Here is a 17,026-nt window from a genome sequence, read left to right as displayed (position 1 = left end):
TGAGGACTGTGTGTCCCACTAACAGTGATGTTGTTTGAATCTCAACTAACAAATTCCTAAAGCAAAGTAAAAATAATCCACAGAAGTTACGTAGTGAATACTTTTAGGTAACCAATGTGGCCAAGGATATTACACACTAACTGTTCTGTTCATGATGGGACAGAAAAGTAAATGTCACAAAAAGTAAATGTTTAGAAGGAGATCTATGCTGTAAATTGTTATAGACCTGCTACTGTTAAAAGGAAACACAATGCCTTAGTAACAGAATGTTTTGATTAACCTTTTTATAGGACTCTAAAACTAGAAAAAGCTACCTAAAACCACAGGTAGCTAACGTTTAGAAAAGGGGAAGAAAGAATGAAAGGAAAAAAAAGCCAGTAAAAATACCACTTACTAAACCCTCTAGGACCACTTTTTTAAGTGGAAGAACCTTTAAGTACTGGTCCAAAATTACTAGCAATTACCCCACAAACATATCTGATTCAGCTTTGAGGGACTGAAGCTATAAACTTTGCCAAACTATCAAAAAGTGCAAATTCAACTTCTCACAGCCCACAGAGGTGAAGGACAACACTTACATTTGTTTCATGAGTTCTCAGGGAGAATGTTAAATTGAGATTTGCCAGAAGGAGAAAAAGAAGAGCAAGATGTGTTTTACTTTGATTCTTTATCCCACTTGTAGATTTTTTTTTTTTATTTCTTGCTTTTGGGTAAAGGAAAAAAATATTAAAAGATTAAAATGACAGGTGATTAAATGGGGTCCAGTTCATTCCATTCTCAGATTATTTTGAAATCTTATGAAAACCTTTCCCTGTTAGGACCTAGAAGGAAAAATTTATCACTTCAAGCCAATGTCAAGAATCGGACTACAATTCACCACCACAACGGTCTATTGAGCATGTTCACTGACTGTAGCCCAGTCTCCAGGCAGGTTTTAGAGTGTAATTAGGCTTCTAACTATTGCCATTATGCAGCAAGATGAAGTTCAATGGTTTTATGGGCACCATAAATACTAGGCTTTTATGTGACTTTCCACAAAAATATCATCAGTCTCCAAACGTAAATGTCACCTGTGGGCTACTAATTAAAGAGTTGAAATAATGCAGCTCCACTTCTCTCTGATGTCAACGCTTCCAAAACATATGCGAACTAAAAATAGCTTGTTCTGTTTCACTAACATTGCCAAGACAGAATATTGTCATTTCAATACATCCTAGTCACTAATATTCAGGTTTTCAGTGCTATAGTTTATTATTTCTTAAAGTAAGAAAAACAGAGAAGTATTTTTCTCAGAAATAATTCTTCCACTTGTCAATATGTAAGTAAAGTAAATGTTCTTTGCTTGTTTCTTTCGTATAAAATGTTTCTTTCGTATAGAAATGCTGATAAGCTTCTCTGTCCAAAACCAGGCTTTGCATCCTCAGGAATAAACTGAACCTTTCAAACAGCTGCACTAGAGGTGGATTCCTCACAGAAAGAGATATTTCCAGTGCTCTACTTTATGCCCAATAGATGAACCATACCCGAGCCCTGCAAAGACATGACCTCGCTTTCTTCTCAGCCCAATCTGACCACTTTTTTTGTGTCCCTTTCTACGAAAGGTCATCCTAGAGCTATAAAAATGCAGGAAGCTGGTGGCCTGCCATTTCATCTCCGTGTAGCCATTCAATGCACATCTAATGTCTAGGCCAAAATTTATTAAAAAACAAAAAAAGTGATAACATCTACAAGTTTTATATCTATGACCATTGTTGCATTGTCAAGCGCTTCCCACGCTATATGTAAAACTAATAGCAGTAGCCTCAGAGAGTCTCTGGGAACAGCACATCTTGCTGGTTTGGAATCCAAAACTGTACTTGAAGCAGCTTGTTTCTCTTGAGCTATTTTCCTAAAGCATTTGTGCACTACTTTTAATCAGATGTGTTTTAATACTGGTCTGTGTCTAACTTCTCTTTGTCTGTTGGTCATCTAGCTACCCTAAATGAATATGGAATTGTGAGAGTTAAATTTTGCTCTCTTTTTTTTAGTATTATTAGACTCACTCTTCAACAGGAATGCTATACTGCAAAAAAGATTCGAGTTAAAGATTGTCATTCCCTTCAGGTATTATCAGACCTTAATAACACGGTTTTAAGCAACTATAAAGGTAGAATACCTATTAATGCATAAAAGTTTATTAAACAAAATCATGGATATATAGTACTCCATATGTACTTACATCACTGTTTTCAACTTCTTTATCATTAATAACGAATCTGAAAGTAGAATCTGGTGATAAGGTTTCAGCCTGAATCCAGAAACGAACTTCTCCTTTCTCAAGAACCTCATAAGCTAATTCTGATTTCAGAGGTATTGCTGCAGAAAGAAAAGCAATCAAAAGTCAATAATGCATGAATCCTTGCGAGAAATAGGATTATTGTAGTAAAATATTAGTATCTCCCTATTATTTACGGAATGCTGGGTATAGAAAAAATTTCATCAAGGGAAAAGAGGTCTGTGCTGTCTTACAGTCTTTGGCTGATTTTTGAATTAATATCTCAAAGGGAGAAAAGAATTTACACCTTATAGTTTTCACAGTGTTTAAGGATTGGGTAGTAGCAACCTATATTCTATTGCCAAATTAAATTTCGAATGCAAGATAGAATTCTTCTAAAAGAATGGAAAGATAAGGAAGCAAGCTGGTCCATGAAAAATGAAGCTGCCATTGTCTCAGGAAGAACCATTTTGGAACTCCAGTCATTAGTATGTAATTGTATTTCTTCTAGAAGTATCAAATGGATTCAGATCTTCCACTTACTTGGATTCTTTATTTCATTGCTTAATGCCATCAAACGTTCAAGCTCTGAAATTAAGAAAAATACTTATGTTTTAATGTATTCTGAAAAATAGTCAGAAAATTAATGTCAAAGAAGGTACATATCAGCATCAACAAATAAACTCCTTAAGTCTTATGTGTGAAATACCAAATTCTCTTCAGAAAATGATGACTAAAAATTAAGATTTAAGAAACTTAAAATTCTGATACATGAATTTAGAGAATGTTCATATTTCATGCATTTTCATGCACACTTTCTTATGCAGAAGAATCTAAAGGAGGGACAAAGACTATTTTAAACTCTCAATGGGATTTAAACAAAAGATGGGAGACAATAGTTTCTAATTAGTGTATGGGGTTCCTTTATCTACTGGTTTCCTTTTTGACACTGTACCTGACAAGCTTATTTTACTGTGGCAGGAAATAAGATTGAGTGCAGGTTAGTCTGAAAAAGGTATAGAAAGTTCTATTTAATGCAGTATATCCTCATAAAGGCTACATGAGAATCTAGAAATCACTTTGTTAGATTTTCATGCTAACCCTATTTATCACATTCATTACTAATAAAGATTTGGAAGATTAACATTACACCCAATTCCAAATTTACAGTTGATGTAAAGACCAAAGGAAATTAGCAAGGATTTATGGCATGGTCGAGGATTTAGCAAAATTACAGGAGAATTTAGAGCATTTGAGAACATATGTGGGCAGTGAAATAATGGTTTTCAATGCCAAGATACAAAATCTGACATTTGTGAAGGGACCCAGTACAAATAAAAGTGTAATTTTGAATGACAAATATGACCAAGGAAAACATGGACTAAGTATGAGGTGGGAAACACATTCAGTGCTCTTCTACAAAAAAACGTTCGAAGTTAGGACTGATGGTGACAAGACCTACAGATAGGCTCCAGGGTGATGCTTCAAAACTAAGGCAAAGGGAAGCTCCCATGATCAATGCATATCTTTTTCCTACAGTATTCACTGGAAAATTAAAAATTTTACAAGTTTAGCTTCCCTAGAAGAAGCAGATATTGGTAATGACTTAGAGTCCACCTAAATGGTCCATGTCCTGGAGAACCATATTTTTTGTGGCTGTACATGGAATTTCTTCTCAACACCTACTTTGAATGGGAGGTTTGACATGGTTCGCACCGTCATAAAAGTCCTGGCTACTATCAGACTCACACTCAGTCTCATCTCCTCTCCTTAAATGACTTAGAAAGAAGGTAAGTAGAGGGATGTTCATGCTTAAGGAACTGGGCATAGCAATTACAGCCTATGGAGCAGGAAAGCACCAAAGTAATTTTGGTGCTATTTTAAAAACAGCAAAGTCCTCCTCCTTTGCCTTTCACCTCAGCACCTCTCAATGGTAAACCAAAGCCAGACTGAAGCAAATTCATTGCAACTCCAGTGAAACAAAATAACTACAATGAAATAAAACAAAACTAATCTGAATTTAACCCAACGTATTCAGATCTTGTTAAAGCAACATCCTTTTTCTCAGACTCTTCTTACTAATTCTCTGTATCTCAGTTATATGAAACTATATCTAGATCCTTAAGCTCTGTCTCTATATTAGGCTCCTTGGCAAACAGAGGTCTGATGGTAACTTTACAGCTAACAGAAAACCAATTATTATGAGATGTGAAAGCCTATAAAGTCAAAGCACAACAAAAGTGACATACTAGAGAAAGAGATTCACAAAACAGTAAAAAAGCAGCATTTTCAGACATTTAACTGAAAGTGTAACAGATATTTGCAAACAGAATTATAGTCCCAGCATAAAGAAAACAATTCTAATAGGGCATGTTATCTTTTTTTAAAGACAATATTGCCTTAAATTAACCCAACTTTCATTATTGTGATAATCAGAAAAATAGGCAATCACAGAAAGCCTGTTGCGTGGTCTTTTTTGTTTTTCCTTAATGCATAAGAGAGAATCATAGAATCATAGAATCCCTGGGCTGGAAGGGAGCTTTTAAAGTCATCTAGTCCAAGCCCACCTGCAACGAGCAGGGACATCTGCAACTAGATCAGGCTGCTCAGAGCCCCGTCCAATCTGACCTGGAATGTTTCCAGTTTACTACTGCTCTGGGCAACATCTTCAAGTGTTTTGCCACCCTCGTGGTGAAAAATTTCTTCCTTATATCTAGTTTAAATCTACCCTCTTTTAGTTTAAAATCATTACCCCTTAGTGGCATTATTTTTTTTTCTTGGACAATTTTTAGTGCAGTTGAGGTGATAAAACGAAGAAAGATTTGAGATGGTAAGGACCTTACCTTCATCATCCATAACGAAGCTGGATGAAACCCCATCTGTGTCACTAACTGAGATAGAGTAAGTTCCCAAGTCTGATTTATCAGGATTTTTGAAGTACAGTTTAGAACTAAAATCATCAATAAAGAAGAAAATTATTAGTGGGGTTTCTCATGTTATTGAGATTTTTAACAGCACAAACTTCTAATAATTTGATAGACTGGCATGACTTACTGAGTTCCTTCTGTTTCAATCTTGAACTTATCAGAATCGTCAATCTCCTCATACGATTTACCCCAGGCAAAATGAGATGCATCTGTAGCTTCTTTGCACTCAAAAGCCAGGTAAATATTACCCTCGTCATCCACACCTGAAAAGATTTCTTTTGTTCCTGAAAAACAGGAATCAACTCAAATGTCAAGGCTACATTTCTTTTTTGAGCTGCAATTCAGAGATCACTAAAGCCCATGCAAATTTTGTCCATCTTCATTAACAGATACTGATCTTACTTGCAGATCTTGAAGCATGTTTATGTCATATGCTGACTCAGTATCACATACTAGCAAGATTCTTACTCTACACAAAAAAAAGGAATACTACAAATAATAAAAAGTTATTGAGAAACAAATCTAGAAAGTGAAACTGAATATAAGAAGATATGAAAAGTTTAAGTAAATGAATTTTATTATCACTCTTGAAGCTTTAATAAATGTGTTGTCATACTTCTTTTCACTCACAGCAAGTAGCACCGTTGTTTATGAGAATAAAAACTAAAATAACTGATTATCAAATATTTCCTGCAGTAAGTAAAGCAAAAAGTCTTGACAGTACCTCTGTATCCACATGATTTTTTCTTTAAGGCTAAGAGCTTTTTAACTCCTGAAATACTTATCTGTGCTACAATATCAAATCAGATTAATTAAATTCACTTCTAAGTATCTCAGTATTTTAGAACCAGAGGATATTAAACAGCTCATTACCTGGCCGTGCCTCAACAAGCACTGGTTCAGATATCTCAGATGACTTGCCCACCCCAGCATCATTCACTGCACGAACTTTGAAAACATAGGTGTGACCCTCATGTAAATCAGTGACCTTGAACAAGATAAAGAGCAAAGCCGATTTAAAAACCAATATTTAAACTCTTTTATTTACTTATATGAAGATGTTAGCAGAAGCCCAAGTTCAAATACACATCTTTGTTGTACTCAGTCAGCTGGTTTTAGAACTCAGTTTTGAATTAACGTTAACTAATGAAAATGTTACCTTAAAATAGGGCTTTGAAGTAGGTTTTTCATTAGCAGTGATCCAGTCTTCTGTATCTACTTCCTTATAGTCCACTAAATACCCAGTAACAGGGCTTTTGCCTTCATACACAGGAGCTTTCCACAGAAGAACCAGCGATGTATTTCTAACTTCACAAATCGTGAGACCATAAGCAGGACCTAAAATATTTCAAACATTGGGAGATCACTTCAATAAAATAAAGCTTTGCAAACTGGCCCTGTAGAGGCTGAAATGCACCACTTTGATTTTGTTTTGACTGTGTTTGCTTTCAAAAATCTCATCCTTTACAATATGTGACATTTTGGTCATTTTCCTCTCTTGGCTGTATACAGCAATACTTGCTTTATGCAGTGAGTGACATTAGTATTCGGAAGCATACATTCTTAGCTAGATCTCAGTAACTCCATTTTAAGGGAAAGTTATTCATGTGGAAAATCCATGCAGTTTAAAATTTTCTAACAAGTAACAGGGGGTTCTTGTCTACTATTTAATTCACCACTCCCAAATCAAAATTGCTTCACTGAGCCTGACTCGGGTTCATAACTTGTCATCAGTATTTTTATTTTTTGTTGGTATATATGAACCATGATCCTTCAGACTATTCCAAAACCCACTGGCATCAATGGACTTTGGATCAAGCTTCTTGCTCCCTGACAGAATTTTTCATTATGAGGTGGATAACAATAGCCAAGAAGAATTTCTCAAGAAGGTATCTGTTAAGAGAACTATTTATGCCAAAAACATCCTGATGCTCTATGAATAAGTGAGACTTCATACCTTTGCAGCTATCAGGTTGGTTATGTTCTCCCTACTATACTTTCCTTCTCCTTCACTTAACTGTTCTAGTGCCATTTGAGTTAACTTGTAACATTTATTTTTTACTGTACTCTTTATATATATTTATACCAGTAGACTATAAAGGCATAATCATATCGGTTTCCTACCATGGTGAAAACACCTGTTACAGAATATTGATATTCAGCACAATTATGTAGCTGGAAACTTGCTATATGTGCTTTAAATTTAGAGTAAGGAAACCTGAAAGTACCTGAGACTTAGGGATTTTCTCAGTGTTGTCAGTTTGGCCTAATTCAGGATATTTTCACTACAACATATCACACTATTTAAAATAAAGCAGAGTAGAAAAACCTTACAAATAAACCTGATTTCCATTCCAGCCTACATGATGTTAACCAGTAATGAATGAACAGGAAATTTGTAAAGGATGATATTCAGCAAATATACAGCAAAGAAAAAAAAAAACAAAAACGCAGTAGAAAAGTGTTTCTCCATAGTGGATAAGCACATTTTGGAAAAGAAACATATAAGAACCTGTTGCAGACCTTATGAGGATAAATACTACATTTCTCACGGAAAGACTGCAGTTTTCAAGGAGCCTAAAGCCTTCCCTCAGGGCTCTTTAAAAATCCCAACCTAAATGACTATATATCCACAGATAATTAAAATTCCACTGGCAGATGCACCTGCTAGAAATCTAGACAGTAGAAGAAAATGTGTAATGAAGTATGTTCTATTCTGAGGATTCTGAGACCACAGACGTTTCTTTTTTTTTTAAGAAGTCATGTAAAATAATTCACTAGCTATCATTGCTAACTCGCAGAGGCTCACAGATACCTAAGACTAGAGTTCTGCAGAAGGATGAAAAAATTATGGGCTCTGGGCAAAGAATCCATCACTCATGCTGGAAATCCTGCAAGGGGTTTTGGCCTTTCTAAGGAAACCTCCCTTCCATATCAAAAGGTGGAAGAATATTTCGGTTACACTGGGAGTATATTGCAGTCACATTATATTAGTCTTCAGTATCTTTAGTAAGTCAGGGAAGAGGGTCAGCCTCTTTCTCCCAGTCTTAAATCTCAATTATTTCTTTTCATTATTGCTAAACCATTGTTTAAAAACTTATTCTAAAAAAGGCTTGTGAAATATTTTAACAGGTTTGGCAATTTGAAGGGGGGATAAGGGAGTTGATTGTTTGGGGTGGTATTTTTAAGCAGGAAGAATGCAATATTCTCTGTTCAGCTAGTTTCACAATGAGAACAATCTAATCAGCCAAGGAGTAGAAAGGTCAGATTGTTCATTATGAAAATGGAAATTTCACTCTCTTCATTTCCTGAAAGTGCCTTTTATTTTATTTCTTTATATATCATTTAAAATGAAGGATAATCTTCAGTTGTTTACACACTAGGCAATTTCACTGATGTTTTGAAAACACTGTAGAGATTATAAATCACAGATCCTTTCTTTAAGGAAATTAATTGTTCCACTGATGATGCATTTATACTAAATATTAAAAAATTATAAGAAAATACAATTAACACAAAGGGTGTTAAGGTCAGGAGATTAGACATTTTGTTATTGACAGCTTTGCCATGTCATTAAATCCAGAAAGTATAATTTATGAACTCAGAAGATTTTTGCCAGAAAACATGGAGAACAACTCTCTGAGAAGCAGTTTTGCAGAAAAGAATCTGGGCATTAAAAAGAAGTAAACCTGGAACTTAGCATAACAGTGTAATATTTTTTAAAAAAGACAAATAGAAGGGGATTTGTAAGCAAGCAAATAATTGTGGGTGGTATGGAATAACCATTTCTCTGCTCAGCACTGAAAAATCTTTATTTGAAATAATGTCTCCCATTTGTGAGCTGCCATTCAAGACAGACATGAACCAACTAGAAGAAGTTCAAAGAATAGCAAAAAATTGTTTATTTAGAGATAGGGAATACATGATCTATGGGGAAGTTTGCATGAACTGGATTTTGTCGATTTAAGGGGAAAGCTAGGGGTTTGATAAAGTCTTTAAACACATAGAAAAGCTGTTGCAAAGAGGAGAAGAATAATCTCTTCTTCATGTCCTTGGTGGACAGAGCAAGAAGTAAACAGGCTTAAATTGCAAGAAGAAGGATTCAGGAATATCAGAAAAACTTTTAAACTGTAAGCATAGTAAGATTAGGAATATATCCTGTTCAAAGCACCTGGCTTTTTCATGGGTAGAATTCTTTAAGGATGGATTAGACAAGACTCTATGAAGAAGACAGGTATAGTGGATCCTGCACGTGGGCAAGCAGTTGCATTAGATGACAATTGAGCGTCTTTCCTAGTAAATAATTCCATGATCTTACTGAATTGTTTCTTGTTCCAGGCAAGAATTATTTTTTATGTATAGCATAGAAAAGAAAATGGAAATTTTCCTCCTGCCTTATACTAATTATGCCTTTTTGAAATCACTAAAAATTCCAATAGTCTTACAAAACCAGATTTATGAGTTAGGGGTTTTTTTCTTTACTAAGAAAATAACTGCATGAACATTTAGCATGAAACAGATGTGTGTAGGTGTCAGACAGCTTCTGATGACATAAACAAGTATTAGAATGGAACCTTAATCGCATACCAAAGCTCCATGTCATAAATAGAATTCAATTTAACAACACAGCAGTATTTTACAGCATTTTGGGGAAAAGAAGGTAGAAATATATTGAAGTTGGAAGTGCCTGTGTTTTCATTATGGGCTGCCCTGTGACATGCTTTGTTTAGGCAAATCAGTACAAGACATGAGAAACAGCTTCAGTAAAAGTGTTGCTTGGTATGAGCAAGGGTATTTTACAAAAAAAAAAGCAGAATGGGCCTTCAAAAACTCATTCATTCAATACTCGAGCATTGCTGAGGGGAACCAATTCCCTAGATGTCTAACATTAAGGCACAAATTTATATGCTTACATGAGGCAGACTGAAATTTAACTTTCTTTTGCTGGGTGTCCTGAATTCACAATACTTCTTATTTAAATTTTTTTACAGGGATAGCAGTGCAATTAACAGCCTTCAGCTATATCTAGTCAGCTAAACTACAGACAAACTAAACATAGGCTTGAATACTAGCATGCAGTTATTCCTACTGTATGTTTATTAGCATATTTGTTCTAACACCTGGCTAATAATAATCCCTCAAGTAACACCTTGGTACAATCCAGGGGAAACACATGTATTGTTTTTCGATTGCACACTAGTTGAGCTTGGGAGACTTTAGCTATAAAGTGTGAGCTACACTATGCTACTTGCCTGTGTGTCAAGAAACAGGCCCCTTTTGTGTCTTATTTATGACCAAAAAGCATAGTTTTGGAGTCTGAAACTCCAGGAATATTCTTAATAGACCGCAATGTCTTGGCCCAGGTGGCCAAGAAGGCCAACAGCGTCCTGGCCTGTATCAGAAACAGTGTGGCCAGCAGGAGTAGGGAAGTGATTGTGCCCCTGCACTCGGCACTGGTGAGGCCGCACCTTGAAATACTGTGTTCAGTGTTGGGCCCCTCACTACAAGAAGGACATTGAGGTGCTGGAGCGTGTCCAGAGACGGGCAACGAAGCTGGTGAGGGGTCTGGAGCACAAGACTTATGAGGAGCGTCTGAGGGAACTGGGGTTGTTTAGTCTGGAGAAGAGGAGGCTGAGAGGAGACCTTATCGCTCTCTACAACTACCTGAAAGGGGGTTGTGGCGACGAGGGTGTTGGCCTCTTCTCCCAAGTAACTAGAGATAGGACGAGAGAAAATGGCCTCAAGTTGTGCCAGAGGAGGTTTAGATTGTATATTAGGAAAAACTTCTTCACCAAGAGAGTGGTCAAGCATTGGAACAGGCTGCCCAGGGGGGTGGTGGAGTCACCATCACTGGAGGTGTTCAAAAAACATGTGGACATGGCACTTTGGGACATGGTTTAGCAGGCATGGTAGAGTTGAGTTAACGGTTGGACTTGATGATCTTAGAGGTCCTTTCCAACCTTAATGATTCTGTGATTCTGTGAATTATGGTGCAGAGATACCTATATATCATACAAGTGGTGAGTGTGAAGTGGAGCTTTAGGAATGAGGATGAAGAGCTGATAGAGATAAAAACATATACTGAAGCCTGAAGACTTTCTGCTCTGAGCTGATGTGAGCAGTGAAAGGAGACACTCGCCAAGATAAGTAAAGGTCACCGACTTACCAGGACGTTCAATGTCATCAGTGGGGGTGTGGAGATAGCTTTTAACAGGAGATCTTGGAAGCAATGGCAATCTCAACAGCTAATACGACAGAAATTAATCAAAAGACATCCAGCAGAGTTTGTCTGGAACATTACACTGACTGTGTTTTAAGGAATTTATATTGAACTGAAATTCATTAATAACTAATAGACTTACCAGGTTCTGGCATAGTCCAGGCTTTACACTTAAAATGCTCACTGGGATCTGAAGGTTGACCTATTCCAACCAGATTTGCAGCAGCAACTTTGAATTCATAGAAGGCATCCTCTGTCAAATCCTCTACCTTTTTTGAAAAAACAATGCATTATATCAAAAGCCATGATTTATATTCTTTTAATAAATTAAATACTTTTAAAAAAGTATTGGTTAATTAATGTCGTGGTTTAGCCCCAGCCAGCAACTAAGCCCCACGCAGCCACTCGCTCACTCCCCCACGGTGGGACGGGGGAGAGAATCGGAAGAGTAAAAGTGAGGAAACTCATGGTTTGAGATAAAGACAGTTTAATAAGTAAAGCAAAAGCCGCGCACGCAAGCAAAGCAAAACAAGGAATTTGTTCACTACTCCCCATGGGCAGGCAGGTGTTCAGCCATCTCCAGGGAAGCAGGGCTGCGTCACACGTAATGGTTTCTTGGGAAGACAAACGCCGTAACTCCGAACGTCCCTCCACCCCTTCCTTCTTCTTCGTCCCAGCTTTATATACTGAGCATGACGTTATATGGTAGGGAATATCTCTTTGGCCAGCCTGGGTCAGCTGTCCCAGCTGTGTCCCCTCCCAGCTCCCCGTGCACCCCCAGCCTGCTCGCTGCAGGCCAGCACAAGAAGCTGGACTGTCCTTGACTACTTAGCAACAGCTCAAAACATCAGCACCTTATCAACATTTTCTCATCCCAAATCCAAAACATAGCCTCACGCTAACTTCTATGAAGAAAATTAACTCTACCCTGGCTGAAACCAGGACATTAATTATCAGGCCTTACTGCTCTGCTGGAGTACTGGAAGGGTCTAATTTGAAGATTTTACCACTGCAGAGGTCTACATTGTACTTCCACATTTCAGCTACATCATCCTAGGGATAACAGTACTCAATATATTGACATGAGAAGCTGTAACAGGTTAAAGCAAAGGTCCAGGGAGCTCACTTGATGAACCCACTAACAGATACTTATGGGTGAGTGTTCTAACATGAAATACCTTCTTGCATTGCTTATGATAAGCCATAAGCCGTTCATTTAAGCAAGAGTTTGAATGGTGTTTCAGTCTAAAGCAGACTGGCCAGGGAAGAACGGAAAACAGGAAACTAAAGGAAAAGACAATCCAGTTAGTTTCACAGTGTGTTGATATAACTCTGGGAAAGATTCTCTCAGTAATTTTTTCTGGCTTGTATGCATCTGTCTCTTGATATTACCTACCATTACAAAGTAAGGAAATAAGCACTGGAAATGGGATGACCAGAATCCATGCTATATCTCTGCAAACAATCCTGGTAAGTGAACCCTGACTTATCTAATGAGTCCATCACCACATCAGCATCTCAGGTTTTGAGATCAAGGTAGACAAGCTACAAGACATGAACTTCTTGATACCCTGAGCACTTCATGGTAGCAGCCCTCTTCCAGACCACCTAAATACAATAAACAAGTCTTCTATACCCCAGTCCTCTGCATAATTTTCCCAAGGTTGTATTTATTTGTGGGGTTCCCATAGAATTATTCAGCCAGAGAGGGTTAAACCTTTAGTGATTTCCCGGTGCGGTCTATCTCAGGGCCTTCTCTGCTTGCAGTATGTCATAACATATTCTGTGCTATTAAAAGCTGTCTTGCTTTTATTTCCCATAAGTATTTCAGATTCCAGTCATTCAAGTTAATGTATGGAGATGCACCTTCAGGCCCAAATACAGTTATTGGCAGGACTGAGACTTAAATACCTAATTAATTAAACTCTGAACTATTTCCTTTAATTTACATTACTCATTTGTTTACAAATGCATTAAAAAATTAAAAATATCTGGAAAACATTGCTTAGTATTGCTCTTTCATGCCTGCACTACCCGTCCTTTTTTATTTCTCAACATCCATGCTCCATCTGCTGTCAGAGATGCCTGTTATAAACTCACTCACAAGCATACACACCCCAATACTGCCAGCTGCCTTCTGTGCATGAAACATTCTTCCTCAGCTCATCCGCAGAATTATTTTCTACTTCAGTGTCAAATATATGCTAAAGACTTACTTCTGCCCTGAGATTTATAGGAAAGTTTCTAACTTGGGAAAATAATTTTAAGAAGTATCTGGAAATAAAATCTTAATTTAACAAGCATCAGATTGATTAATTACTTGCTATACCCTATCTTCCTAACATTTCCTCATGGAAGTTCACATAAAAATTTTCCTCTTTTAAGAAACATTGAATACTTTGTAAGCGCAACCAGAAGTAATTTATTTGAAAACTAAAATCATCGCTCTGGTACTCTGGAAAGGAGGTGATGAGGCATAATGCTAGGTTTATTAATGTACTTTCCTTTCCAGCTGAAGGCAGATTTTGAGGATAAGAACAGGGACAGTTACATTTGTTCTCAGCCCATCTCCATTTCATTTACAAGTCTCCAGTTCTACAAAGAGCAGAGTCATCTGTCCTGCTAAATGCTTCCATCCTTTCTCTGCATGTTATTACAGTGATGATACATATAGTGCTCATTAATGAATATAGTTTATGAAGCATTTTATAGCTCATCTTGTTCTTTGTGAAAAATGTGCTTCACATCTTTTTCCTCAAAAATTTCCTCATCTGAATGGCCTTATTGGTCTTAGAATTTCATAGCAGCGGATGGCACAGGTTCTCTACCCCAGTTTTTAGGCTTGTTACACTACAAAATACAAAATGGAAGGGCTTGTTTTTGTTGGAGTAAGTATTTTAAGAATTTCTCTGCAAGAAAGTAGAACTTTGTCAAATGAAAAGCAAAGAAATACAGTACAAATCAACTTCAGATAGATAAGGATTGGAAAGTACCAACCGTATATATTGTCCGGGTAATAAGGGAAGAATTGACTTCATGCCAGTTTTGATGGTTAGCTTCCCGTTTATCCATATAATAACCAAGGATTGGTGAACCTCCACTGTACTTTGGTGCTTTCCAGCCAAGGGTCATTGAATGACCATCACAATTCAGAAGTGTGATACCATGAGGATATGATGGACAAGCTATAAGGAAATAAGCATTCTGAGAGTTAGGACAGAATCTAAAACACTGTAGTGAAGAAGTTGTTTAGTGTCTTTTGTATTGCTTTTTTTCTGCAGCGAACTGCTCTCAGTTGCATATCAGTAACAAAGTAGTTGTAAAGCTTCTAATCAACATCAATTTTATCTCCATACATAAATGTGGAAGATTTTGCCTAATGTGCTGCCCTCTTAGGAGATAGCAAGAAGAAATAGATGATCTTTGGTATGGAAATGATAATGCCAGCAAAAGTGTCTCCAGACCAAATATTATGCTAGAAGACTGAAATAGATCAGAAGATCTTTTCCTGTTAAGAAACGAATAAGCTGCTCAAGTACTTCTGGAATACAGTAAGAATCACACAATTAAAAAAAAAAAGGGCTATGAACTTGAATGAAATTAAGTCTTGTGAGTGTCTGATCTATGGCGTTCATTGTTTCCCCTTCCTATCCCCATATTATATGCCTACTTCAGACTGAGACTGCTTTCTACCCTGTAAGGAATAGAAAATATTTAGACTTTCACTAGCTTAACCTATGTTGAGGCAGAAGAGACGTTTCCTTCATGAGTTTACCTGCATGAGTTTACTGCCATCTGTAGCAGAAGCAGAGATATCACCCAGGCATCTTCCTAGTGGTGAAGAAAACTGTTTTCTTGAGCTTTTTACACCTTCACTACTAGTAAACACCCTTTCTAGCAAGCACTGTTTTATATTTGTTATCCATGCATGAAAGTTTGCCCAAAAATGCCCCTTTCTTGATACTGTTGTGCTGCAGTCAGTACAGGTTAAGCTCCTGCCCCTAAAGCTCATCTGATATTTTCAGTTGGATTATCAGTATAACATGAGAGGATGTGACTTACCTCATTCAGAAGAGAATAGGTTAGCAGAAGCCCTTAATGCAGTCCCTGACTTTGTGGCTGTACTAGTGATCAGCGTGAAAATGGGTAGTAATCAGCAGAACTGGCCTTTTATTCTTTTTTTCCAATGTGGTGTTATACTCAGAGGCCATAAAATATGTCCTTTGCAATTATTACCACTTCTTAGTAAATAAGAATGACCATAGCAAACTCCCATAAATGCCCTTAGAATAATACTACAGAAAGATTCTGTCCATGCTAATGTAAGTCACCTATAAATAGTCCTGCTAAATTCCTGTAAAGGTTACCAAAATGAATAAAAGCCATCCACATCCCAAGAATGTGTGCAAGTTCTATGTGCTCTGTGTTTGGTGACCCATGCAACCCTCATCTTCAAAACACACAGTGATAAAATAAAAGGTGCGAGTGCATTTATGACATAGGGGTGAAAGATGTGTCCGTGCACAACCTACCCATGTGAGACAGACTTTGTCCTAAAAAAATCAAATAGAGCAAGTTTGTTAGTAACATCTCATCCAAATTTATCTTCTAAAAGCCATTCTGAATTACAAACCTTTTAGAGGATTATTTCTGACAAGTATGCCTATTGGTCTTCTCCAATAGGTGGAGGCCATTCAGGTGGGGAAAAGGTGTTCCGTTTTAAATTTTTCAGTATGAAACTGAAACTGTGCAGAAATGAAAATTGGACCATAGTAGCCTTTTTGTGTACTTTTTGTTCAAAATATTTATCCAGCCTTTCACTCAGCATGTATCATTGCTACTGAGAGTTGCACAATGGATTGTTCTTACACTGAAATTTTGTTTGCAGGGCACCAGAGGAGGCAGATTGTGCTCCAACCTGGAGCAGCCAAAGGGAATTTTCTATTTAGTTCAGTCACACAGTAATAGAGTTTCCTGAAACTCTCCTAAATGAAGCAGATTCCACGCTAAACTGATTTGCACTACTCCAAATTACCCAGAAGCTACTTGTTTACCTTAATCAAGAGTTACAGTTTCTTTGTTACAGCTGAGGAGCAGAAAGCAACCTGGTCATTAGAGTGAATCTGACCCAATATTTCTAACAGGCATTATGAATAATTTTTTTTTAATAATGTCTTTTCTCTAGAACAGCCCCATGCCAGAGCATAAACATCACTAAGGGGATGTGCTCAATGGCTGCAAAATATACTGTTATAGCAAATGAGACCAAAGGACTTGATTGCTGAAAATACGTAACCCATTCAAGAAACAAGAAGCTGAGTTAGACAGTCATACTTACTAAGGGCTGCCTGTACTGTTATAGCCTCCGACTCTTGTGAGTTTTCGCTGAATCCTACAGCATTCACAGCTTTCACACGGAAGATGTACTGCTCTCCAGTTTCCAAACCATGAACAACAAACCTGTGTCAAAAAAAAATAGCACCACGTACTAGTATATCTTTTATAGGAACCATTCTGTGCTGTAACATGAAATCTTGACAACAATCAGAAAGCTCAACTTCATGAGTGCTTCACAAAGGAAAATATTTCCAAGAGGGAAACCTTAATACAATGACATGATGTAGT

General features: G+C 37.1%; 1 protein-coding gene across 1 annotated transcript in view; it reads right to left on the bottom strand.

Moving 5' to 3' along the window:
* Positions 1-17,026, bottom strand: part of MYOM2 (myomesin 2) — a gene marked incomplete at its 3' end in the record, with an annotated part of 62,367 nt that overhangs the window by 23,867 nt on the left and 21,474 nt on the right. The window contains exons 12-20 of the mRNA XM_010293913.1: positions 16,740-16,861; positions 14,399-14,586; positions 11,544-11,670; positions 6,341-6,519; positions 6,055-6,169; positions 5,309-5,465; positions 5,098-5,204; positions 2,798-2,842; positions 2,219-2,355 (exon numbers count right to left, since the gene is read on the bottom strand). Of these exons, the coding sequence (XP_010292215.1) occupies positions 2,219-2,355; positions 2,798-2,842; positions 5,098-5,204; positions 5,309-5,465; positions 6,055-6,169; positions 6,341-6,519; positions 11,544-11,670; positions 14,399-14,586; positions 16,740-16,861 (1,177 nt within the window). The remainder of the gene's footprint in view (positions 1-2,218; positions 2,356-2,797; positions 2,843-5,097; positions 5,205-5,308; positions 5,466-6,054; positions 6,170-6,340; positions 6,520-11,543; positions 11,671-14,398; positions 14,587-16,739; positions 16,862-17,026) is intronic.

Source organism: Phaethon lepturus, unplaced genomic scaffold, assembly GCF_000687285.1.
Source record: "Phaethon lepturus isolate BGI_N335 unplaced genomic scaffold, ASM68728v1 scaffold8269, whole genome shotgun sequence".
In the NCBI taxonomy this organism is placed as follows: domain Eukaryota; kingdom Metazoa; phylum Chordata; class Aves; order Phaethontiformes; family Phaethontidae; genus Phaethon; species Phaethon lepturus.
This window is presented reverse-complemented; position numbering and strand designations above follow the sequence as displayed.